The sequence below is a fragment of the Rutidosis leptorrhynchoides genome, chromosome 11, assembly GCF_046630445.1.
Source record: "Rutidosis leptorrhynchoides isolate AG116_Rl617_1_P2 chromosome 11, CSIRO_AGI_Rlap_v1, whole genome shotgun sequence".
NCBI lineage: Eukaryota > Viridiplantae > Streptophyta > Magnoliopsida > Asterales > Asteraceae > Rutidosis > Rutidosis leptorrhynchoides.
The window spans coordinates 68659291-68686170 of NC_092343.1; the positions used below are offsets into that span (position 1 = coordinate 68659291).

Genomic DNA, 26880 nt, shown 5'->3' on the forward strand with positions numbered 1-26880 from the left:
TCAACACCATCGGAATCTCTTTCTTTCTCAGCTTAGTCACCTTTTGGTCAACCACACGGACCGGCTCTTCCACCAATTTCTTATTCAAATCGACCCTTAAATCTTCTAAAGGAAGAAGTTGTGTTTCATCGTCGACTTTACACTTACGAAGATAACATACGTTGAATGTATTATGAATACCAGCTAACTCTGGCGGAAGATCTAACACCACAGTCTGATCATTCAACACTTCACTGATCGGAAACGGACCAATAAATCTGGGTGCTAACTTACCACGTTTACCGAATCTGATAACCCCTTTCCACGGCGAAACTTTTAGATACACTCGTTCACCCACATTAAAGGTTACCGGACGTCTACGCGGATCATCATACATTTTCTGCCTATCTCTAGCGGCTTTCAACTTTTCTCTCGCAATTGCAACTTTTTCGGCTGTCATTTGAACAATTTCGGGACCTGCAAACTGTTTCTCCCCGGCTTCTCACCAACAAGTCGGAGTTCTGCAATGACGACCGTATAACATTTCATAGGGCGGCATCCCTATACTCGAATGATATGAATTATTATACGCAAATTCGACCAACGGCAAATGTGTATCCCACGAACCACCGTATTCTAACACACAAGCCCTTAACATATCCTCCAAAGTCTGTATCGTTCTTTCACTCTGACCGTCTGTCTGAGGATGATAAGCTGTACTTAAATTTACACGTGTACCCAAATTCTGTTGAAGACTATTCCAAAAATTCGACACAAATCTGGAATCTCTGTCTGAAACGATCGATAATGGCACACCATGTCGACTAACTATCTCGTTTATATACAATTCGGCTAACTCACTTAACGAAGCTGTTTCACGAGTAGCAAGAAAATGAGCACTTTTAGTTAGGCGATCCACTATTACCCAAATCATATCATGTCTTTTCTGAGTTCGAGGTAATTTGGTCACAAAATCCATCGTTATATGTTCCCATTTCCACTCTGGAATCTGTAACTGACGTAACGAACCATAAGGTTTCTGATGTTCGGCCTTCACTTGAGCACATATATGACACTTTTTGACATAACGGGCGATATCTGATTTCATTGTTGGCCACCAATACACTGTTTTCAAATCATGATACATCTTATTACTACCCGGATGTACTGTCAATCTGGATTTGTGAGCTTCCGTCATGATTAAATCCCTCAAATCTCCAAGCTTAGGCACCCAAACACGATTGTTTAAGGTCTTTAGTCCACGTGAGTCATCAATTAAGTACACTTTTCGTTTGGTCATTTGTTCAGATTTAATATGTTCGTCCTCTAAAGCACAGGCCTGAATGGTTTTTAAGCTGTTAATCAAATCTGAAGTTATATTCAAACGAAGAAATTTCACATTTTCACTTAACTTTTTACGACTTAGCGCATCTGCAACCACATTTGCCTTACCCGGATGGTATTTAATTTCACAATCGTAATCTTTGATCAACTCTTGCCATCGTCTCTGACGCATATTCAATTCTTTCTGTGAGAAGATATACTGCAAACTCTTGTGATCTGTACATATAACACAATGGGTTCCATACAAATAGTGTCTCCACAGTTTCAAAGCAAACACTACTGCAGCCATTTCAAGATCATGCACTGGATAATTCTTCTCATGAACTTTCAACTGTCACGAAGCGTAGGCGATTACTTTATCTCTTTGCATTAATACACAACCCAACCCAGCATATGATGCATCACAGTATACCACGAAGTTGTCTGAACCTTCTGGTAAAGCTAACACTGGTGCCTGACACAGTAGCTGTTTCAAAATCTGAAAAGCCTTTTCCTGTTCATCAGTCCATCGAAAGACTACATCTTTACGAGTCAACTTAGTCAACGGACCCGCTATTTTCGAGAAATCCTTGATAAATCTGCGATAATAACCGGCTAATCCCAGAAAACTCTTAATCTCAGTCGGATCTTCGGAGAATTCCAATTCATTACCGCTTCTATCTTTGTCGGATCAACTTTTATACCTTCGGCACAAATCACATGACCCAAAAACTGCACTTCACGTAACCAAAATTCACACTTTAAAAATTTTGCAAATAGTTGTTCACGTTTCAACATGTTCAAAACCTGTCTCAGATGTTCAGCATGTTCACTTTCGGTCTTTGAATACACTAGTATATCATCTATAAACACAATCACAAACTTATCTAAGAACGGGCGACACACTCTATTCATTAGATCCATGAAGATTGCTGGCGCATTCGTCAACCCGAACGGCATGACAAGAAATTCATAATGACCATACCTTGTTCTGAACGCTGTTTTCGGTATACCTGATTCAGCAACACGAACCTGATGATATCCGGATCATAATTCTATCTTAGAAAAGAATGAATCACCCTGTAACTGATCGAACAAATCGTCTATTCGAGGTAATGGATACTTATTCTTCACTGTTCTTTTGTTCAATTCACGATAATCAATACACATACGCATTGACCCATCTTTCTTTTTAACAAACAATACTGGAGCACCCCACGGTGAAGAACTCGGTCAGATAAACCCACGATCTAATAGTTCTTGAATCTGTGACATCATTTCACGGATTTCAGACGGCGCTAATCGGTATGGAGCTTTTGCAACTGGAGTTGTTCTAGGAACCAATTCAATCTTATATTCAACTTCCCTTACCGGCGGCAGACCTGGTAACTCATCTGGGAACACTTCGGGAAATTCTGATACTATCGGAATATCGGCCACTGTTTTCTTTTCTTTCTTTGCATCAATCACATATGCAAGAAATGATTCACAACCCTTTGCCATCGACTTTTTCGCTTTCATCATGGTTATCAACAGAAAATTATACCCTCCCCGCTCCCCTCGGGCCACAACACGGGTTCCATCGGTTGAACGAAAGGTAATCATTTTCCTATCACACTTAATATTAGCCCTAAGCGAGCTCAGCCAATCCATTCCTAGTACTACATCAAAGTTAGGAATAGGTAACACTAAACAAGTAACCGGGAAAGACTTCCCTTCGATCTCTATACAAACCCCAGTCACATAGGTTGTGACGGGTGTGGTCTTACCATCTGCTACTTCTACACTAACCGGCTTGGGTAACATAGTAGCTGGTAAATTCAACTTAGCACAGAAATCTAGGGACATAAAACACCTATTGGCACCACAATCAAACAATACGCGAGCAGGTATTGAGTTGATTAGAAACATACCAGTGATTACTTCGTCGGTTGCCACAGCATTTTCCACCGACATCTGAAAAGCTCTAGCCTCTGCTATTGGAGGGTTCTTCCTCTTCTGCCTACTCGAGGCAGTTGACCCTCCAGCTGATGCTGAACGCGCCCCTGACCCTGCCCCGGAACTACCACTCTTCGACGGACAACTAATTGAACGATGCCCTGGTTTGTGACAACTCCAACACACACTATTCGGATACGGGCATGCTGAAGACTCATGCCCAACAACACCACACTTTAAGCATCTTCTTGTAGCCTCAGAACACTGACCACTGTGAGAAGATCGACACGTGTGACACCAATTCCCTTTACCTGATCCAGATCCAGTACTACTCTGACCACTTTTACCCTTCGATTTAAACCCACTAGACTTCTTGAAATTAGATCCTGATTGACCAGATACTTGCCCACCTTGTTGTAGCACATTACCAAACATTATGTTTCTGGCAGCCTGAACATCACTTTCTACCATCTTAGCCATCACAACAGCTTGAGACAATGATGTAGCTGTTCTAACAAAAGTTCTGTACTCAGGCAGAATGATATTAACAAAATGCTGGATACGAGACGCTTCGTCTGGCACCCATTGTTGTACAAACCTCAGTTTATCCATAAACTTCTCTACTACCTCATCGATCGTCATTTGAGGTGTCATCTTCATTTCAAGAAACTCGGTCTTGATTCGGTTCATATCAAATGGATTACAATATTGTTCACACACCTTCCCATGAAACTGCTCCCATGTGATCATACTCACTTGCTCTTTTGATATACTAGAAATCAAAGAATCCCACCAAATCATAGCCCTACCTTTCAACAGTCTACTAGCATATGTTACCTTCAGCTCGGGTTCACACTGACACGCTTCAAATACCCTTTCAACTTCTCGCAACCAATTGAGAGTTACAGTCAGATCAGTACTTCCAGAGAACTCGGAGGGTTTGCAATCACGGAAGTTCTTATACGTACATCTTTTGGGTGGTTGCATGTAAGGTTGATGGAACATTTGCATTTGGTATGGATTCATCATCATGGGATTTTGGTAAGTAAAGATGCTTTGTGGTGGCATATAATATTGGTTAGGTATTTGATTCTGAAACTGGTTCTGGGGCACATTAGGTATCGTTTGGGATTGCGCGGTTGGGAATCCAGGTGGTGTATCATCATTTCCAGAATGCCTCGCCAATTCAAGCTCATTAATTTTGTCCTCGGCCTCTTTTAGCTTGCTTTCTAACTGAAGGATGTAACTACTCTGATCATCATCTGACTCAACACCTTCTTCTGGTGCTCTGAATGTTTCGGGGTTAGATGGGCCAGTTGCGTTTCTATCAGCCATACCTGTGCTACAAAACAGCTCACACAAAAGCTTAGTGGATAACAGTTAGTTCAATCACAACTAACACACGTATATCCTATTTTCACTTAGCCCCCACTCCCACAGACATGTTTGAGTTGCCTCAGGGTTTGGGAACAAAATACGCGCACGTATTTGCTGCCAAACTATGCTCTGATACCAACTTGTAACACTGGCCATTTTTTTTTTTTTTAAATACACAGCGGAAGACTTTATTAACAAACACAATATAAGTCACGTCATTACGTTTAAGTTTACACAACGGTGTTACGTTATCACAAAACATTATTTATACAAAAGTCCACATCAGAGTTGGGTTGTCAAACATGTCTTCTGCAATAGCACCCTTCCCGACTAGCAGTACCTAAACCTGCAAGGGGAGAATATGTGGGGGATTAGCGCACCGCTAAGTGAATGGAATCTATCTAACAGATATAGCTTAAGTCACACACAAGCTATATACTAACAAAAACACATGCTAACTATCAACTAGCATACAATAAGACAATACGAGGATCGGCGGCTTGTACGAGCACACGACTCCTAGCTGATCGGACTTGAGTCTACCGATAGTCCCTGCTGCTCAATTCACAGTATAGTTATCCAGATGCAGGGGATGCATCATTCACACTATACTCTACAATCAGTAGCCTATGGACCCAACCTCCCCTAGGCACGATTGACCTCATACGGACTCTAACCTCTCCTAGGCACGGTCTCGAGTCCCCAGTCTCCCTAGGCCCGACTGGTGCCATTCACACAGTGTACACATAATTCATATACAACATCAGGCATACTATATTATTCTAACATGGCAATTTCTACACTATGCATGGTAAAAGAGTCAACCACAGTAGCATGATATGCTACTTAAACTCTATCCGGAGATAGACCCACTCACCAATTACCAGCAACTGCTCAGTTATTATTTCTGAGCTTCCTCCTTGTCCTTATAACCTGAGAACAACACAAACCAAGTTAATATACATATCCAATAAATAATATAATTATTTCATACGATTAACTAGGTCATAACACCATATATTCATAATTTTATGAGTCTACATCATGAATCCACTCAATAATGGCATACAGGTGCGTGCAAAACACGACATACACACTAAAACTCCTATTCCGGCCCAAAAACAGTTTGATCTAGTTTCTTAAAAGTTCACCATTTAAAAGTATTCTTTATTACGATTCTAATGATAGTTTATTCATCAAATATTCATCAAAAACGGAGTTACGTTTTGAAAGTTACGCCCGTTTCAATTTCATAAAAGTACTGTAGCAATAGCGACACTGTAGCAACTCGGTACTGTATCAAATAGTGACACTGTAGCAACTCGGGGGTACCGTAGCAAACTTGGTACTGTAGCAACTCGGTACTGTAGCAATAGTGGCACTGTAGCAAATAGCGACAATGTAGCAGGTCGTGTACTGTAGCAAAATACTGTAGCAAGATACTGTAGCAAATACTGTAGCAAATAGTGACACTGTAGCAACGCGGTACTGTAGCAAATAGTGACACTGTAGCAACTCGGGGGTACCGTAGCAACTCGGGTACTGTAGCAACTCGGTACTGTAGCAAATAGTGACACTGTAGCAAATAGTGACACTGTAGCAGTTCGGGTACTGTATCAAAATACTGTAGCAAGATACTGTAGCAGATACTGTAGCAAAATACTGTAGCAAAATACTGTAGCAACTGGGTTTCGAAGCAGTTCGCTGTTTTTGCAATTCTTTTGCCCAAAACTCGATTTTTGAGTGTTTTTGATCCGTTTTTAAGCACATGGAAGCTACTAAACATATATACAACCTATTTCTAACATCAATTAAGCATAACAAACACCAAAAATGAAGATTCAAGCTTAAAATCACACTTTTATTCAAGAACACAAAACTCAATTAATCAAGAATCAAAGCAAGGATTCAAGTAAACAAACCTGATTAGATGATCACAAGGATACAAGAAATTAGTCACTTAAGCTACTTGATCCAATTTCTTACTTGGATTTGATTAGGGTTTTGAGAGTGAAAGAGTTTAGGTACGTTCTAGTTTTGGAAAATTAGGTGAAATGGATGGAAACATCCAGATATTACACTCTTATGTGTTAAAAAATAATACCCCATCACACACGGGTATTTACCAGTTATCTAAAATCTTTCGCACAAGATTAGGTAGCCCAAACGAGGTCCAAATTAAATAAACAAACCTGTTCTGGGACCCTTGTCACAAACTGGTCACAACACAATTATAATAAAACACTAATAAAATAATTAAAATAAAAGCACTTAAGACTAAGCATAAACCCTAAGGGCAAAATAGGTAACTTACAACTAGCCCGGGTTTCAGTCTGTTACACATGTTTATTCTCAGGTATGAAAGAAATATTCCGCTGTGCATTTGCTCATTTTAGAGATATTACTTGGAGTCGTTCATGGCATATTTAGGCCAGTACCTCGCAATGGGACCAAATGTTGATGACTTCGTCCAGGTGAATTAGGACGGGTCGTTACAAGTGTATTGGCAAAGCTTAGAAAAAGAGAATTTTTGGAACTGGAAAACGGATTGAGCAAAGTATGAAGGAGGCTGTGGACAAATCACAAAGGCTGAACATGCCTTCAAAGAATCCAAATGATTCAGTATCTGCTGAAGTCATTAACGAATATCTTGCTCCTGACCCTAAACCCCTGCGGACAATATCTTTCATCATCCTCTGATATTAGAAAATTCTAAGATATCATCGTATCTTTCATTATAAATATCCTCCATATTTCTGAAGATATTTCCATAATTATTCTTATCTGAAATCATTTACTTCTTCGCGCTATCTGTGTTATATCATAAAAGAAACTATTTTAGTTTCTAAATTCTGAAACCTTCGAGTTCAAAATAGGAATGTTTTTGAAGAAGTGTTGGGAACTGAAGCATAAATTAGTATAATATAATGACACTTGATCAACGTGATTATATTACAGTAAGTCATGCTGAGTTTCTAAATGGAACATGACGATTCACGGATCATAACGTCATCATGTGCTATATTACAGACTCTTGTATTCTATTTAACCTCTAAAAATATCAAGAGAATATTTTCTTGATGATTCGGTCTTTTCCGAAGTATTCTGGTAATTTGATAAATCAAGATCGTGCCATTACAATTTCCTTCTTAGAACATTAGCCTTGTTCATTCGAAACTCCATAACTACAAATTCTGGATCATTACTTGTTGTGGTTAATAAATATAAGAGAAAACAGAGCATGAAGATCCAAAATAGAAATTGTAGTATAAATCGCAGCAAATAGAAGAGAGCATTAACTGGGGATGACAATGATTATAGAAGACAGAAGCATGGACTTCAAAATATAAAGGAGGATATAAAGCCCAACGACAACTCAGAAACTATAAACCATATATCGATGCATATAGCAATATAAAGACACGGGAGAACTATAAACACTATAAAACCAAGAGTATAGTAGAAGTAAATAGATTCTTCCCGCGGTAGATGAAAAAGAAGAATGACATATATGAAAGTAAGAAATATATCAAGAAGCAGAACTGGATGAAGCATATTGAAGAATGCTTCAAAGTATGAATTGAGAGAGAAAGAATAGAAGGTGTGAGTTGTGGAAATAAGGAAACGAAGGGGGTGGATATATAGTAAAATATCCGACAGAGCAATCAAAACAGATTATCGCATTTAATCAAAGCGGATCCTAATTTTCTTAATTACCGAAGAACCAAATCTTATTACGAAGATTTTCTTCTAAATTCCTTGAATTTCGGAAATCAACCGTGACTACGTCACCGGTTAAGTCAAACCTGAATTTATTCATTTTCATTTTTTTTGCAATAGCTTCACTCGTAATCTTCACATAAACAAATTGTTTATTCCATACTACTCACTGATGATAAAACTCTAATTTCCAACTCGTATGCATCATGAAAACATACTTATTGTCATCCATGACCATTCCACTCAAATTTCGGGACGAAATTTCTTTAACGGGTAGGTACTGTGGCAACCCGAAAATGTCCGACCAAATTTAAACTTAATCTTTATATTATTTCGACACGATAAGCAAAGTCTGTAATGTTGAGTCTCAAAAAGTTTTGGAACTATATTCATGTAATCAATTACCCTTTGACTGTGCTCGACGATTCACGAACATTTATGTGTATATAGATATGTATATATAATATATAGTTATATTAATTGAAAATGTTAACAAAGTATTAGATGTATAATACTTTACATGAACGTATTTGTTTCAATATATGTTTAATATATTTATCGACGGAATTAAAAGATAATATCAAATTATTGAATTATCAGATACATTGTGATATGATTACGGGTCTATGTTATGAAGTCCACTGTGATTTAAGAAATCTATTCTTTTTGACAACATTCGGAAAATGGTAAAGTGATTTATAAGTAAGAACAAATGTGTCAATTAACGGAAACTAGACAACGGTTAGTGGAAATTCCTGATTAATTTCCAATTCATGTTTTATAATATTTTCCTCGTAACCTTGATAAGATAACTATGTTAACTTTCATTTTATTTAATGTGAAAGTAAGAACGTGGAGTGTAAATAACTTAGATGTTGGATATCGACAAGTTAAGTAACTCGACATTTTTCATTAAGATGATTTCATACGTTTATTTAACCTTTGAACTTTATCCCATGCTTCACCAACAGACTGTAATTTAAAAACTTGAAACCTATTATGAATATATATAATTCTATTTTTCTAAAACGTTTTATGATATAACGATTTCCATTATTTTAACCTTTTAACACAATGATTCTTAAATATATTTAGTTTTGGAAAACAAAATTATCATATTTATTTGATTTAGTTCCAAACGTACAAAAACGTTTTCAGTTTAAAAAGAACTTTATTATTAAAACGTATATAACTTTTATAAATATCTAGAACCACTTTTGACAACTCATTTCTTAACCAGTATGATAAAGATAACGATATTTATATATTATTTTATTAAATATATATAAGGATTTAAATTAATATTATATATATTTATACTCGTATTATACATACATAGTTTTATACTTTTACTATACTTTAACTTTACCTTTTACTTTACTTTTACTAAACTTTAACTTTAATAATTCACTTTAATAATTTACTTTAATAATTCAACTTTAATAACTCATACTTTAATAATTCACTTTAATAATTCAAAAATCTATTTTAAATAGAATTCAATAGGTTTCATTATTTCATAGAAACTTGAAAATATATTTCTCTAAACTCTCTCAATCGATTTACATATATATATTTACTCAGTATTATTTCAAGATATTATTAGTATACATGAAATACTACGACGGAGTTATGTTCAGGCGATTTTAAAATAAGTTTTCAAACGGGATAGAGCTAAGGAAATTATGGGTTACAACTATGGAGGTTATGGGTATTGTTCGATGGTATTGCTCGTGAGGTCAACCTAATGTTTATCATCTCCATTGCGTCTACGTACTTCCCTGCAATATTGAATCTCAATATTGATACGTGAGCACTCATAACTTAAATTTTATATATTATTAGTGTATCCCTGACTAGTGCTCGAGTATTTAGGATTATGCATGCTTGTACATTTATTATTGTCGTTAGATAGGTTATGTTGAATCCTGAATTAGATACATATGCTACTGAGATAGGGTATATGATATGCATGTCGTTGAAAAGCTAGCAAAAAATTAAGAACTTTTCATTTAGAACTCGAATGATTTCGATGAACAGATTGGAAGTTATAGTCAACTAAATTTTTGAATTATTGTTAAAATGATTATTATTACTATCTTCGTTATTATCGCCATTATTATTATTATTATTATCTAATTATTATTATTATTATTATTATTATTATTATTATTATTATTATTATTAGTATTATTATTATTATTATTATTATTATTATTATTATTATCATTATTAATATATGTATCATTATTTAAAATTTGTTATTGTTATTGTTATTATTATTACTATCATTATTATCGTTAAGGTTATAATTAGAATTATTATAATCATTAAAATAGTTATTAGTATTACCATTAATGTTATTATAATATTTATTATTATTAGTATCATTATCATTAAATATTAATATTAGTATCATCTAATTATTATGACTAATATTATTATTATTATTATTATTATTATTATGAATGCGATTTAAAAGGGGACTAAAAGCTATTAAACAAATCGATTAGGAAATAACGAGTATAAGTATCATGATGAAATTAAAATATTGTATGATATTGATTTAAGAGAAAAATATCCTTTTTCATTATTTTTATTATTATTATTAAAAGTATCATTTATATTAGAACTATCATTTTTATTAAAATTATCATTTTTAATAGAAATGTCATTGTTATTATAAAATATCATTTTTATTATCATTTTAGTATATTAAAAATTATCATTTTGAATAGAATTATTACTATTATATAAGATATTATTATTATTACAGTTAATATTAAAAAGTATCGTTATAATTAACATGATTAGAATTATCATTTTATCATAATTAATATCATCATTTGTAAATATAAATATTGTTATTATTATTAGTAGAATAATAATAATAATTATTATTATTATTACAAAATAATACAACTGTTACTTATTATTATTATCAATATTATTTTATCAAACAAATATGTGATACAAAGATATTTTTACCACACGTAATATAATTACATTAATAATACATACCACCATGTTTTTATAATATTGAGTGAACAGTATAAATTTTATTACTTAAAATATATAAAAGTATATTTTATATATAAATTTTAATATAAATTTTTATTTATTAATAAATGACTTGTATTATTATTTACTCTAATAAAATTTGATAAATATATTTAAATATATAAAACAACTATATTTAAGCTATATAATAAACACGTATGAATTTTTGGAAGTCATTTTGGGTCAAATTGATTTTTGTTGACTTTTGCATGATAATCTCGAGCATTAGGATTGTGATACACTACGACTTGACCTGAGTTTGTTAGACAGATATTGACCAATATATAAATATATATACTTAATATAGGTTCGTGAATCCGAGGCCAACTTTGCATTTGTTCAATGCCATCATATGCATAATTACTACGAAATACAGTATTGTGAGTTTCATTTGCTCCCTTTTTAAATGCTTTTACAATATACATTTTTGGGACTGAGAATACATGCACTTTTATAAATGTTTGATGAAATAGACACAAGTAATCGAAACTACATTCTATGGTTGAATTGTTATACCGGATATCGCCCTTGTTGAACTTGATAGCCTAAGAATTGGTGTTTATTATAATTACCACCAATTGACACAAATCCTAAAGATAGTTCTATGAGCTTTGACACGCCCCAGTCAGAGAATCTGAACTGCTTTAGTACTTCGATGTTTATATGTTTGGTGATATTCTAGATGCATTTTATTAATGTCGGTTACCAGGTGTTCAATCCATATGAATGAATTTTAAACACTTGTGAGTGTATGATTATTGATTAAATGAAATCTTGTGGTCTATTAAAATTATGGAAATGATTGAGTACAATAAACTAATGAACTCACCAACCTTTTGGGTGACACTTTAAAGCATGTTTATTCTCAGGTATTAAAGAAATCTTCCGCTGTGTATTAGCTCATTTTAAGGATATTACTTGGAGTCATTCATGGCATATTTCGAAAGACGTTGCATTCGAGTCGTTGAGTTCATCAAGATTATTATTAAGTCAATTATAGTTGGATGTATTATGAAATGGTATGCATGTTGTCAACTTTCGATGTAAAGAAACTTTGTCTTTTAAAAACGAATGCAATATTTGTAAAATGTATCATATAGAGGTCAAATACCTCACGATGTAATTAACTATTGTGAATCGTTTATAATGTATATGAACGGGGCATTTCAGTTGGAGCAAGGTTTGGTGACGTGCATATTATGAGATGCAAGATGGGTGAACCTCGTCTCTCTTTTAGGAGTTTGGTTGTACAAGGTTGTCGACGAGACGGGAACGAACTTGACTGTCGGTCAAGTCAAGGACGAGTTAGGATAATGCGATTGGCGCATTAGTTGTTGGAGCAATGGTCACTCTTTCCGGGAGAGTGAGCATGTATGTATCGTCGGCCAGATGACTTTTGTAGTGGTGACGGGTAGAAAGAATTTGAAAGTTGTAAAAGTCTACTTTGCGGGTAGCGGTAATTTCGTTCTAAGAAGATAAATGTTATGTTGACATTGTGTCATCGCTTAAGTGGCGTAAATGGGTGGCGGTAGACGTTAGTTCTTATTATTGAACTGAGTTCTTGAGAATTCGGGAAGAGGGACCGACGCCAAGTATGGTCGTGTACGTTGGTAAATGGTGAAATCGATTGACTTTGTAATCTTGGCTATTTGATTGAGGAACGAAGTTCTAAGTGGGGGAGTTTGTACTACCACACGAGGAGGTTGGAAATGTTATATCAAAGAAATTGTGTCGACTTCATTAAGGATTTATATTCCTACCTAGGAAGTGTAATGGGACATTGAAAAAGGGCACGATGCCTTATTGTCATATACTTTGGGTAGTAGTTACATAATAGCCATTTTGTGTACTACGAGGAAATTACGAGTATGTGTTTATTTGGGGCTATCTCTCTGTTGACCACGTTTGACTTGTGTTAGGTGATGAGTAATATCCGAAAGGATTAGCTCTTCGTTAGCCACCCTTGGTTGTGGTTTATGGTAGGTAATTTTCGGAAAGAACCGTTACTTGTATGTCTATGATTTTAATTGCCCGTATGAATTGTGCACATAGCCGTTTTGTGCACATGGTTGTGAGTAATAGCCGATTTTTACTCACACGTTGGTAATAGTGATGCGATAGCCGTGTTTCGCTCACATATTGTTTTTAGTGTTACAATAGCTATTTTTGCACACTACAGATATATCACGATAGCCGTTTTTCATGTACTTGAGGGTGTGACAATAGCCGTTTTTGTACACCTTGAGTTTTGTGTAAAATAACCTTCATGTTGTTAGTATTATGAACTATTGGTTGTTTTATACACCAATGGTTGGGTCGTGAGGACCATGTTGTGTGTTTAGTGACGCGATAGCCGTGTTTCACTCACATGTTGTTACAGGTGTGACAATAGTCGTTTTGGGCGCTATCGGTTTTAGCCGTTTGCTCACGTGTTTGCGGTAGTTGCGTATTAGCCGTGTTTGCGCACTACAAGGGATGTTAAGTGATAAGTGTTATCGGTAACGTTTCATTTTTTATCGGTCTTCCTCGTTCGGGTTGTTGACCTTAGGTTGAGACTTGGTTGCTATTAGCTTTGTACTTGGTAAGGGTACGCTAAAGGATTGATATCCCGGTAAGAGATTGGTTGAGTTTTTCCCGATGTGAGGGATCGAGCTAGTTTTAGTGCTCGGATTCATGGAGCGATGAATCGCGGTGACAATTTAGTGGTTAAGGGTGATTCATTGGAAGAATTTCCTATAGGAGTTAGAAAAATACATGGTGGTTCCGTATATTCTAAGTGATCGTTATAGGTTTCGGATGTTGTATGCATTGCATGTTCCGGAATGCGTGCATGTGTGTATTCGGTAAATGGAATAATCTTCGAATTTTTGATAATTGTGGTAGAAGTCGGATTTGGAACGTATGTTTGAGGACCTTTGAGTGTGGGTCCGGTTGGTTATGTGACGAGGATCACGAGGACGTGATCGAATTTAAGTGGGGGAGAGTTGTAAGACTCAAATATTTATTGTACATAGAGTATTTATGGTGTACGTGAAGGGTGTGAAACGTGGAATATTTTGGAGGCTGGCAGACTTTTTTGACCTTCGTGCGCGCCGCGCATGGTTAGGTGTGCGCGCCGCGCACCTCACCTGGGACAGTTTTCCTGTTTCGTTTTAATTAGAGTTAAATGAGGGGTTTTTTGGTCATTTCACTTGAGGACGGATCTGTGGGCATATCAGCTGGATGGGATCCAATTTTGGATCACTTTCACATCCATTCAACACTCTCATCCATTCTTTTAGAGAGAGAGAGAGAGAGTTCTAGAGTAAGATTTGGGGTTTTGAAGAAGAAGAAGAAGCTTGAATTGATCAAAAGCTCGAGTGCTAAAGTTGTTCACCTCGTTCCTAGCTACGTTTTAGTTGTTGTGGTAAGTTCTAACTCAGAATTTCATTGTTTGATTTGATGTTCAAAGTTAGGGTTTGAACTTGATTTGTAGAGAAACCCATTTAAACTCTTGAAGTGAGTTCATTGATGCTAGTAATCGGGTTTATTGTTGTTGTTGGTGGGTTTTAGGTTGGAAACAGACTTGGCCATGATTTAGGACTTAGAATTGATTTTAATCACTAGGTTTGGTGATTTTAGAAGTGTTGGAACCCATTTTAGTGTGTTGAAAGACTAATTTTGAATTGGGTCAAAATTAGGGTTTAGATGTCATCTTGGGCAAGATAGGTGTTTAACACTTATGTTTGGGTTTGATTGGCATTATTAGAACCGTTATCACTCTACTTAGTGATTATTGGTGAGTTTGAACTTTGGTCGGGCTTGGAAGTACTATTGGGTCAAGATTTGCACTAGGTGTCAATATGGGTTGGTTTGTAATCCACCCTAATTGTGATGTTCGTTATTATGATAATGGAATAGGTACGTTTCATTGGCGGAGCAACGGATTTGGCTTGCATTCATCAAGATATCAAGGTGAGTGGAATAATTATACATGTATGTATATAATTTATTTGCTTTTGGGCGATGTGCACAATAGCCGGGTTTTGGTGCACATCGATGCGACGATAGCCGTTTGGACACCTTTGGGAATAGTGTCACAATAGCTGAATTTTGTGCACTAACATGCGACTTAAGGTTTGTGGATCCGATATATATTATTATTATTATTTTATTGCTATTATTTGACAATGAGTCACATAGCCGTTTTTGTGACCATTGATGTGTTGCATAGCCGTTTTTGCACACATTTAATAATTGTGCACATAGCCGTGTTTGTGCACATGGTTGTGAGTAATAGCCGTGTTTTACTCACACGTTGATCAAGTGATGCCATAGCCGTTTTTGGAACACTTGGGGGTGATGCCATAGTCGTTTTTGAAACACCTCGGGGGTTAGCATACCATAGCCGTTTTTGGGAGCTAACGGTTGTTATGAACGCCGATGATTTGTTCGCGAGGTCATTCCCTTGCGATATTGGTTAACCATGGTTATACTCGTTGTTGTTTAGCATTTAATTATTATTATGATTATTATGCTAATGATGTTGCTAGTGGTACGATTTTGACGATATTAGCTTTTGTTACGAGATGATATGCGAAAATATGCTAAGGTTTATGCTAGTTGTACGATTGATGTTACTAGCTTGTGCGAATTGATACACAAGGTAATTATGATGCAATTGATGTTACTAGCTTTTACGCTTGATATACGAGATTATTGTGGTAGGATTGATGATGCTAGTTACTTAGACATCGACATGTGGGTTTATCTCGTGGCTTGGGTAACGGGGTGCAAGTAGGTAAATTATATATGTATGTGTGTAATTATTGCACTCACTAAGCATTAGCTTACCCTCTCGTTGTTTACATTTTTATAGATTCGCACGGAGGCGGTGGCTCGGGTAAGCATGGGAACTAGTGGACTCGCGTAGTTTGCTTAGAAGACGTGCTTTTGGATTGATTAGGATTGGGTAGCGTATCCCCAATCGCCATGCTCGGTCTTTATTTTGTGTTTAAAACATGTGGTCGAACTTGTACTTTGTACTTAAAGGGTAATTTGGGCGTATGTGGGCCGGTGTCGTAAAACTCTTTTTATTATTGGAACGTGTTAGTTTTACCTTATATAATATGTTGTTAAAAGCGTTTCGTCTAAAAGTGTCGGGAAGTGGAAGATCTTTAAACGAAAATTGGAAAATCCGGACAGCGGGCTGTCAGACTATGTGCGCGCCGCGCACACATGGTGCTGCGCACCGCGCACCCCTCTGCTTTATTAAAAATATATATATATATATTATGCGTGATCGGTTGGATAACGGGTTGGGTCGTTACATTTTGTTATATATATTATTAATTTAATTGTTTTTAAATAACTAAATAAAATATTAAAACTCAATAAAAAAATAAAAAATGAACACTGAAATTGACACTGTGGACACTTCAACCCATGTCACTGTCAGTCAATTTCGGCTTCCATTTTCGACACCGAAAAATGGACACTGAAATGGACTACGGACACCATGTGATCTTAATTTGAGACATTCTAAATGGAATACTGGACTTTAATATTAGACGGAGGGAGTATAACTTTATTTAATGAAAGTATTTTTAGTTTACATAATTTATAGAAATTAAATAAATATAAAATTAATTTTATAGAAATTATTTAATTAATTAAAAAAAGTTAATAATAAACAAGAATGATATTTCTTTTATCCAAAATATTGTAAACTGATACTAAAACACTTTCTCCCGGTTAAATTTCTCGGTGTTAGTCCAATCACTGAAAATTTAACCATTCGATCTCGCCGTCGGTGCTGAAGGTCGAGCCCAATTATTAGGAAAATAATGAAAGACACTGAAAATTAAACATTACGACACCCAGTGCTCTCAGTAATCTGAATTTGCTGCAATATGGGTGTAAATGTCTAACTTTGATTTCAAGCCGCAACTTCCGAATTTTGGTGTAACATGATGATGATTATATATCGAATGAAACTCTGGCCTTTAAAAAAACTTTATATCCATTATGTGGTCTAGAAATCGAATGAAAAATATAATTTAATTAGTTAAATTAAGATTCATTATGATTAATTTATTTTTAAAGGTAAACTCACACAAACCACATGAATTAATGAAAATATGATACGGAGTATATTTCTTACATTAAACTGTACGAGAATTAATACGCATACATTAACACACCACTTTAATTCATTATGATGTATTGCTTACATTATACGGTAGGAGAATTAACGTACATACATTAACACCTATATATATATATATATATATATATATATATATATATATATATATATATATATATATATATATATATATATATATATACACACACACACACACACACGCAAACACAATAATATGTCCGCACCATAATATATTATAACTAGGAAGAGGTCGGGTGACCTACTTCATTGGGCCAAAACCTTGAGCCGGAAAATCAAATTTCTCATAAAATAAAAAAAAATACAATAAAATAAGAAATTGATAAAATAGCTGACGTCATGCTAAATTCAGCACGACGTTAGCCTGTGTTACTATAACTACCGACCAAGGACTTCCAATGATATTCTTATTAGAAATTATACATATTGATATATTGATATATATACACATTAACACTTATAGTAAAGACGTAAATTTATACACTTATTAAATATTGTTAACAGCATAAACTACTTCTTTTTAGCTCAAACTACTTGTATATATTTTATAATCGTATAGAAAGGACAAAAAATATATTTCAAATTGCATGAAATACAAGGAACAAATTGTGGGGGTTGTAACAAATCATAGAATCATTCTGAAACTGAAAAATTGTTCTACACAAAAATACACTTTTTTTTCTTACACGAAAGTGGCTGCTCATTTATATAACCTTAAAAGGTTTGCACATAATAATAAAAGTTTAAGGACAATTATACCCTCCCTATTTCATGTATCGCTTTCGCATCTTACTTTTTGACGTCATGTCCTTTTTTGATCATTTGTAGATTCTTTTGATAAATTACTCGTAGTAGTGTTTTTTTTTCACACCTTTATACTTTTACAGTTATGATTCAGCAAATGTTAAGTTACGTAATAAAAAAAAGTTATAGTGTTATACGCGAGAAAATGCATACATTTTACTTGTATAAAATGAAAATGTTTAATTTGGTCAAAGTTATGTTAAATAATATAAAAAATCGTCGTTAAAAAAAAAATATGCAAAATGTTTTATCAAGTTTACGTGATATGAAACACATCGAAATAACTTTGTTTTTAGTGTATCTTTTGTAATAATTATATTTTTATCACCAATTTATTGCATTCAACGTGATTAAACAGTCCAATTGATCAGAGTCGGTCTTATGATTTTGAATGCTACATGCGAAAGAGTCGAAAATGATAACTTTCATTATTTTTCTTAATCAAATAAGCAAACATTACAAGCATAGGCGTCTCAACAATTTAGAAGGCCCTGGACAATAATAAAAATGGGTGATTATATACGTTAAATTTTTTAATACATCTAAAAAGATAATACTTAAATTTATCTATTTATTTACTTACAATATATTTAATTAATTACACTAATACAACTTTAATTGACAATTTTTATTTAATTTAATTGAATAGTTTTAGAAAAGGGAGTTGATGTTGTCAAATAAGTTTTTGATAAACCCACACAGATTTATTAAACTGCCATTAATAATATGCTATATTAGTTTTTTGCTACAATTTATTGAAGGGGCATTATCAGAAATTATCAACAAAAGTGTGTGGATATATATTAAAAGACTTGTTTGAAAGTATCATCTCCCTTTAGAAAAGTCTACATATGTGCCACCACCTTGTCCGGAACGACCAACCAAAATAATTACAATCACCACGCTACTTACACCACCTGATATCAATGCCTTCACGGGTCACAAATACAAACCTTCAACATTTGTATTTCTTCCCAATACACCTGAACCACCATGGATGCTATTACAAGTCGTCGAATAGAGACCGTATCAAAAAGAAAAGAAAAAAAAACTACTACTACTACTACTACGTTTAATGCATGGAAACTAAGAATTAACTACCTATGCAAGATTATGGGTCCATCAAAATTTCAGGCCCTCGACGGTTGCCCATCTTTCCCTCGTTCAAAGACGCCTTTAATTATAAGATATATATATATATATATATATATATATATATATATATATATATATATATATATATATATATATATATATATATATATATATATATATATAATATTGGTCATGTCAAAAGAGTGAAAGACTAACTATAAATGATATGTCATTCATATTCCAAACATCCGTTAAGATTCATCCCGCAGTTATATCGGGAGTGAAGCTAACAGTTAAACTGGATCTCATTTTTTCTTTATTCTTTGCATGAAGTAGACTGATAACCGGCTACATAGTTAGGTATTGTTCTTACTTTCTCATTTTCCTTAACGAAGTCGTGCGCATACGTTGTCTAATGATTGATTACTTTTCTCATTTTCCGTAACATCGTCGTGACATGGTTTGCTGAATGATTGAGTAGTACATTGATAAATAACTTTGTTAACAGTAAAAATTCTCTTCAACGCAACAAAAAAAGAGTTTTGATATATATATATATATATATATATATATATATATATATATATATATATATATATATATATATATATATATATATATATATATATCAAAACTCTTTTTTTGTTGCGTTGAAGAGAATTTTTACTGTTAACAAAGTTATTTATCAATGTACTACTCAATCATTCAGCAAACCATGTCACGACGATGTTACGGAAAATGAGAAAAGTAATCAATCATTAGACAACGTATGCGCACGACTTCGTTAAGGAAAATGAGAAAGTAAGAACAATACCTAACTATGTAGCCGGTTATCAGTCTACTTCATGCAAAGAATAAAGAAAAAATGAGATCCAGTTTAACTGTTAGCTTCACTCCCGATATAACTGCGGGATGAATCTTAACGGATGTTTGGAATATGAATGACATATCATTTATAGTTAGTCTTTCACTCTTTTGACATGACCAATATTATATATATATATATATATATATATATATATATATATATATATATATCTTATAATTAAAGGCGTCTTTGGACAAGGGAAAGATGGGCAACCGTCGAGGGCCTGAAATTTTGATGGACCCATAATCTTGCATAGGTAGTTAATTCTTAGTTTCCATGCATTAAACGTAGTAGTAGTAGTAGTTTTTTTTTCTTTTCTTTTTGATACGGTCTCTATTCGACGACTTGTAATAGCATCCATGGTGGTTCAGGTGTATTGGGAAGAAATACAAATGTTGAAGGTTTGTATTTGTGACCCGTGAAGGCATTGATATCAGGTGGTGTAAGTAGCGTGGTGATTGTAATTATTTTGGTTGGTCGTTCCGGACAAGGTGGTGGCACATATGTAGACTTTTTTAAAGGGAGATGATACTTTCAAACAAGTCTTTTAATATATATCCACACACTTTTGTTGATAATTTCTGATAATGCCCCTTCAATAAATTGTAGCAAAAAACTAATATAGCATATTATTAATGGCAGTTTAATAAATCTGTGTGGGTTTATCAAAAACTTATTTGACAACATCAACTCCCTTTTCTAAAACTATTCAATTAAATTAAATAAAAATTGTCAATTAAAGTTGTATTAGTGTAATTAATTAAATATATTGTAAGTAAATAAATAGATAAATTTAAGTATTATCTTTTTAGATGTATTAAAAAATTTAACGTATATAATCACCCATTTTTATTATTGTCCAGGGCCTTCTAAATTGTTGAGACGCCTATGCTTGTAATGTTTACTTATTTGATTAAGAAAAATAATGAAAGTTATCATTTTCGACTCTTTCGCATGTAGCATTCAAAATCATAAGACCGACTCTGATCAATTGGACTGTTTAATCACGTTGAATGCAATAAATTGGTGATAAAAAATATAATTATTACAAAAGATACACTAAAAACAAAGTTATTTCGATGTGTTTCATATCACGTAAACTTGATAAAACATTTTGCATATTTTTTTTTTAACGACGATTTTTTATATTATTTAACATAACTTTGACCAAATTAAACATTTTCATTTTATACAAGTAAAATGTATGCATTTTCTCGCGTATAACACTATAACTTTTTTTTTATTACGTAACTTAACATTTGCTGAATCATAACTGTAAAAGTATAAAGGTGTGAAAAAAAAACACTACTACGAGTAATTTATCAAAAGAATCTACAAATGATCGAAAAAGGACATGACGTCAAAAAGTAAGATGCGAAAGCGATACATGAAATAGGGAGGGTATAATTGTCCTTAAACTTTTATTATTATGTGCAAACCTTTTAAGGTTATATAAATGAGCAGCCACTTTCGTGTAAGAAAAAAAAGTGTATTTTTGTGTAGAACAATTTTTCAATGTCAGAATGATTCTATGATTTGTTACAACCCCCACAATTTGTTCCTTGTATTTCATGCAATTTGAAATATATTTTTGTCCTTTCTATACGATTATAAAATATATACAAGTAGTTTGAGCTAAAAAGAAGTAGTTTATGCTGTTAACAATATTTAATAAGTGTATAAATTTACGTCTTTACTATAAGTGTTAATGTGTATATATATCAATATGTATAATTTCTAATAAGAATATCATTGGAAGTCCTTGGTCGGTAGTTATAGTAACACAGGCTAACGTCGTGCTGAATTTAGCATGACGTCAGCTATTTTGTCCATTTCTTATTTTATTGTATTTTTTTATTTTATGAGAAATTTGATTTTCCGGCTCAAGGTTTTGGCCCAATGAAGTAGGTCACCCGACCTCTTCCTAGTTATAATATATTATGGTGCGGACATATTATTGTGTTTGCGTGTGTGTGTGTGTGTGTGTGTGTGTGTGTGTGTGTGTGTATATATATATATATATATATATATATATATATATATATATATATATATATATATAGGTGTTAATGTATGTACGTTAATTCTCCTACCGTATAATGTAAGCAATACATCATAATGAATTAAAGTGGTGTGTTAATGTATGCGTATTAATTCTCGTACAGTTTAATGTAAGAAATATACTCCGTATCATATTTTCATTAATTCATGTGGTTTGTGTGAGTTTACCTTTAAAAATAAATTAATCATAATGTGTTTGTTTACCTCTTAATTGAACGGTTCAACGATGAATGTTGAACAATTCAGCATTTAGCGCGTTTGTTTCTGATCTCTAAATGAAAGATGGTTCTGAATGGTTTAAAATGCAGTGCTAGAATTATCTTTTAACATTCTCGTTTAATTATATCAATAACACTTATTAAACAACTATTTTGTAATTTTTATTCATTTCAAAGGTTAATGAAGTAATTTTTTATCATTCTCGTTGTTCGTTTAACATGATTATCAAACAGGTTATTGTCATTCGAAAGCAACTTCATTCAGAACATTTAAATCATTTAGATTTTGAACTATTATCGCTAAATCATTCAGTGTTATTAAAAGTATTCTAATTCGATGATGGCAATTAATTCTCGGGCATCTCTATTAGATACATTGGCGGATCTTTGGAAGGGCATGGGTGGACCATGGCCCTCCCAAAATATTGGGTTAATGTTAGTATTTTGAAATATAGTACATATAAACATCAAAATGGTTCTGTGGCGTTGGTTAGCATGCAATATTCAAATATTGAGTTTAAAATGGGTCTAGGTTCAATTCCTTTCACTAGTATTTTTCTATATTTTAGTTGTCATTTTTTTTACATTACTTATTACTATATTACTAATTACTAATTAAATTATAATTATTTAACAAGAATATATACATGAAAACTAAAAATTAAATTCAAATTAAATATTTGTTCTACATGATATCTAATAAGCTATTTGATTTATATAGAGATTCATCTATATTATGTTCATGATTAACCATTCGTAAATTATGTTTAAGATTGGCTCCTTCAATAATTTTGTTCAAGATCCGTCACTAATTAGATAGATGCTAAATCTTAATAAGATAGAAAAGTAAAAATTTAAATCACTCAAGCGATTAGCTTTCTTATTAAGTACCATAATATTGCATCCTTTTTTTTTATAACTTTGAAAAATGAATATATTTATTTCTTAACTTTTGAATAAAACATTAAAAGTTTAGAATATATAAGTCTCTCACTAAGAGTACTTATTGGAGTAACGGTATCAACGCATCGAAATGTTGGAGTTTGCTTGGACCGGCGACATTATGGCTCATATGGAGCGCGAGAAATGAAGTTTTGTTTAACGGAATCTACACATGTTGGGCCGGAGTTATCTCGCATATAAAGTATAAAGTGTTTCAATGGCTAGCCAATGCAAGGGTGTGGGAGAATTTTCAGTTACATGTGTGGTTGGACCAGCCATGGATTTTGCTGCACTGAAGAACAGAGAACTTGTTTATGTTTATGTATAAAGGGTATGGCTTCTTTATTTGAAAATTGTTGTTGTAGTAGGCCTCAACTTTGATTTTTTGGTTAGTTTGTTTAGGCATAAGTTTGTGAACAAGGCCCACTGTAGTTCATCTTATGTTCTTGCTTGCTGTATTATTCAATTTTCACTACTTTGTGAGAATTGATTTATAATGAAATTCTTTTTTGCCAAAAAAAAAAAAGAAAAAAAAACTAAGAGTACTTGTTGAAAATTGGCAACATAGAGATTGTCATGTTTTGTTGTGTTAAAGTTTTAAATATGTTATATAGTTAAAATAATTTTTTTCGTATTCTATATCTATATCTGTACATAAATTTCCGTATTTTTTTTAATTCTATATCTGTACATAAAAATAAATAAATAAATAAAATCTGTACATAATTTAAAAGTTTTTTTCTTAAGTATAAAATGAAATCAATAATCAATTAATTAATCATTTAAAATTAATTAATAAGCATTAAAAATAAAGTTATCTGACTATCTCACTCTCGCTATCTATATCTCAATTCCCCTCTACATAAATCAAACATCACAGACCTTCAAATCTCCTTCAAACCCCCACCGCCATTTTCACTACAATGCCAACCTCATTCGAACGTAATCTTCATCTCTGCTTCACTAAACTTAAACGCCTCCAATCACCGCCGGCGCCACCATCACAACCACCGTCACACCGCCGCCGTCACTCCAAATCCAACCTATTCAAAACCTTTAACACTCTCTACGACCTTCCTCCACCTTCCACTTCCGATTCCGACGACACCTCCACATCCGCCGCCGCCGTCGCCACCATCAGCGCCGCCGATCTCTCCACCGCCATTAAATCCAACCGTTTTTTCTTTTCCTCCCCCGGCAGGTCCAATTCAATAATTGAATCGTCGTCTCCGTCTACATCGTCGCTCGCGTCGACTTCTTTTACGCCGGACGACGGTGGTGACGGATTCGCCGGCGGTGGAGTTGCGATTCCGACGATATCGCCGGACCCGTATTTTGACTTTAGGAAATCGATGCAAGAAATGGTGGAGGCACGTGATATTAATGACGCACGTGCCAACTGGGATTATTTGCACGAGCTTCTCACGTGCTATCTTGACTTGAACCCGAAAAGTGCTCATAAGTTCATTGTTGGTGCTTTTGCTGATCTTTTAGTTACTCTTATGGCAGATAATGTTGCTTGCCGGAATATTTAATTTTTATTATTTTAATTCATTCTATTTTATATTTAATTTTTGTTTTTATTTTTGTGGTTGACGGTGGTGGTGGGTGTGTATTTATTTAATGTTGTAATTTTTGTAGTTTGATAGTTTGATAGAAATGATTAAATTGTCAATTGTCAATTATTATAAGATTATTATGATTTTTTGTTTTATAGGAGTTGGGAAAACTACAATTAACATGTGAGGGGTGGATAGAGTTGTTGGGGGATTTATTAAGGGTGTTTAATGATTTTGATTATTATGGTGTTTGCAGTTTAATGGTTTGACTTTTTATTTTATTTTATTTTTTATTTTTTTGGCAAAAAAATGGAATTAAAATATATGAAATAAAATTTCACAAATAAGTGAAAGATTGTGAATTACAAAGAGGTGAGCAAACTGGACTACAAAGTACTTTATAAACAAAATTAAAAACTGAATTAAAAACCTAGTTCAAATGCTTATATCGAACCTAACATTGGATTGAAATATACGTTTTTTTTTCTTCCTTAAATGAAATGTTTAAAGTGTAGTTAGTGAAGATTGAATTTAATTCTATTTTAGAGATTTTTAAACATTCAACCACTAGACAATCATTAAGGTATTGAAATTAAGTTTTTAATATATTAGTGGGCAAAGCCCGTGCGTTGCACGATTTGTTCCACGTTTCATTATTTTGATATTCATGAATGGTTGGATAATCGGGTTAGCTAAGATCTCGTTAAGGTTGAGAATGTTAACATGTCAATGAAGATTTCTATTATTTTTGAAGTTGCATTGTATATACTTTCTCTAGACATGATTGATAATAGTTTGTAAGTCAGACACCAACAATTAGGCTATTATTAGGAAATATATATAATAACACAAAACCTCACAAATTCCAAAGTAGTGAGAAACTAAGCTTACTCCTCGAATTTTTATTCTTATCTTAATCGTTTCACACTTAATTATATATGACCTTACATACTTACTTTTAATAGTTTTAATTAAGATAATTTAGAATAGTGACCTAAAGATTATTGAGCCATCTCTTAAAGATTGCATACTTTGAACTAACTCATTGACATAAGTCACTATATAAAGAATTAAGAAATATAATTAACACAGTTCTTAAGTTATTGAGAACTAAGAAATAACATCAGAACATAGCATATTATTGTTTTAGAAACTTAAAAGACTTAATAGGTGGAGATGAACAATGTAGCTTTAATTTGGGCATAATCAACTCATTTACAATTAAACATTAACTATTACTTACGAAAAATTCCGATGTTGAAACAAATACAACAATATAATAAAAAAAATGGAGAGTAAACTCTTCAACTTTCTTTTTCACCTCATAATTGATCTTAATATTATTCTTCATAGCTTAAGTAATACCAACGATAAAGAGAGATGTAATTGTGTTACTAAAAGTGGTAGACCCAGTTCCAACTAATCATAAACTCAAAAAAATGTTTTCACCTAATCATAAACTCACCCAAATGTGATTAAAATGTCATACACATACATTGTGATGTTGAAAAAAAAATACAACAATACAATTTAAAAATAATGGAAAGTAAACTCTTCATCTTCCTTTTTCACGTCATCTTCTTAACAATGCAAGGTTCTAATATTTGTTGACCAAATATAGATGCTGCAAAATAAGAGTAACACGATTATAATATATTGTGATACATAATATATTGTGATACGCAAACTATTAAAATTATCACCTAGGATAATAAACATACCGATAGCAACTCGTGGCATATATTTTAACTCATCATCACTAACATGAAA

At 33.3% G+C, this 26880-nt stretch overlaps 1 protein-coding gene across 1 annotated transcript; it reads left to right on the forward strand.

Annotated features, from left to right (window-relative positions):
* Positions 1-24399: 24399 nt before the first annotated feature.
* On the forward strand, positions 24400-25158 carry LOC139877774 (transcription repressor OFP16-like). Its single transcript, XM_071865196.1, has one exon. It carries the CDS (start codon positions 24475-24477, stop codon positions 25084-25086), a length of 612 nt encoding a protein of 203 aa, XP_071721297.1. The 5' UTR covers positions 24400-24474; the 3' UTR covers positions 25087-25158.
* The last annotated feature ends 1722 nt before the right edge of the window (positions 25159-26880 follow it).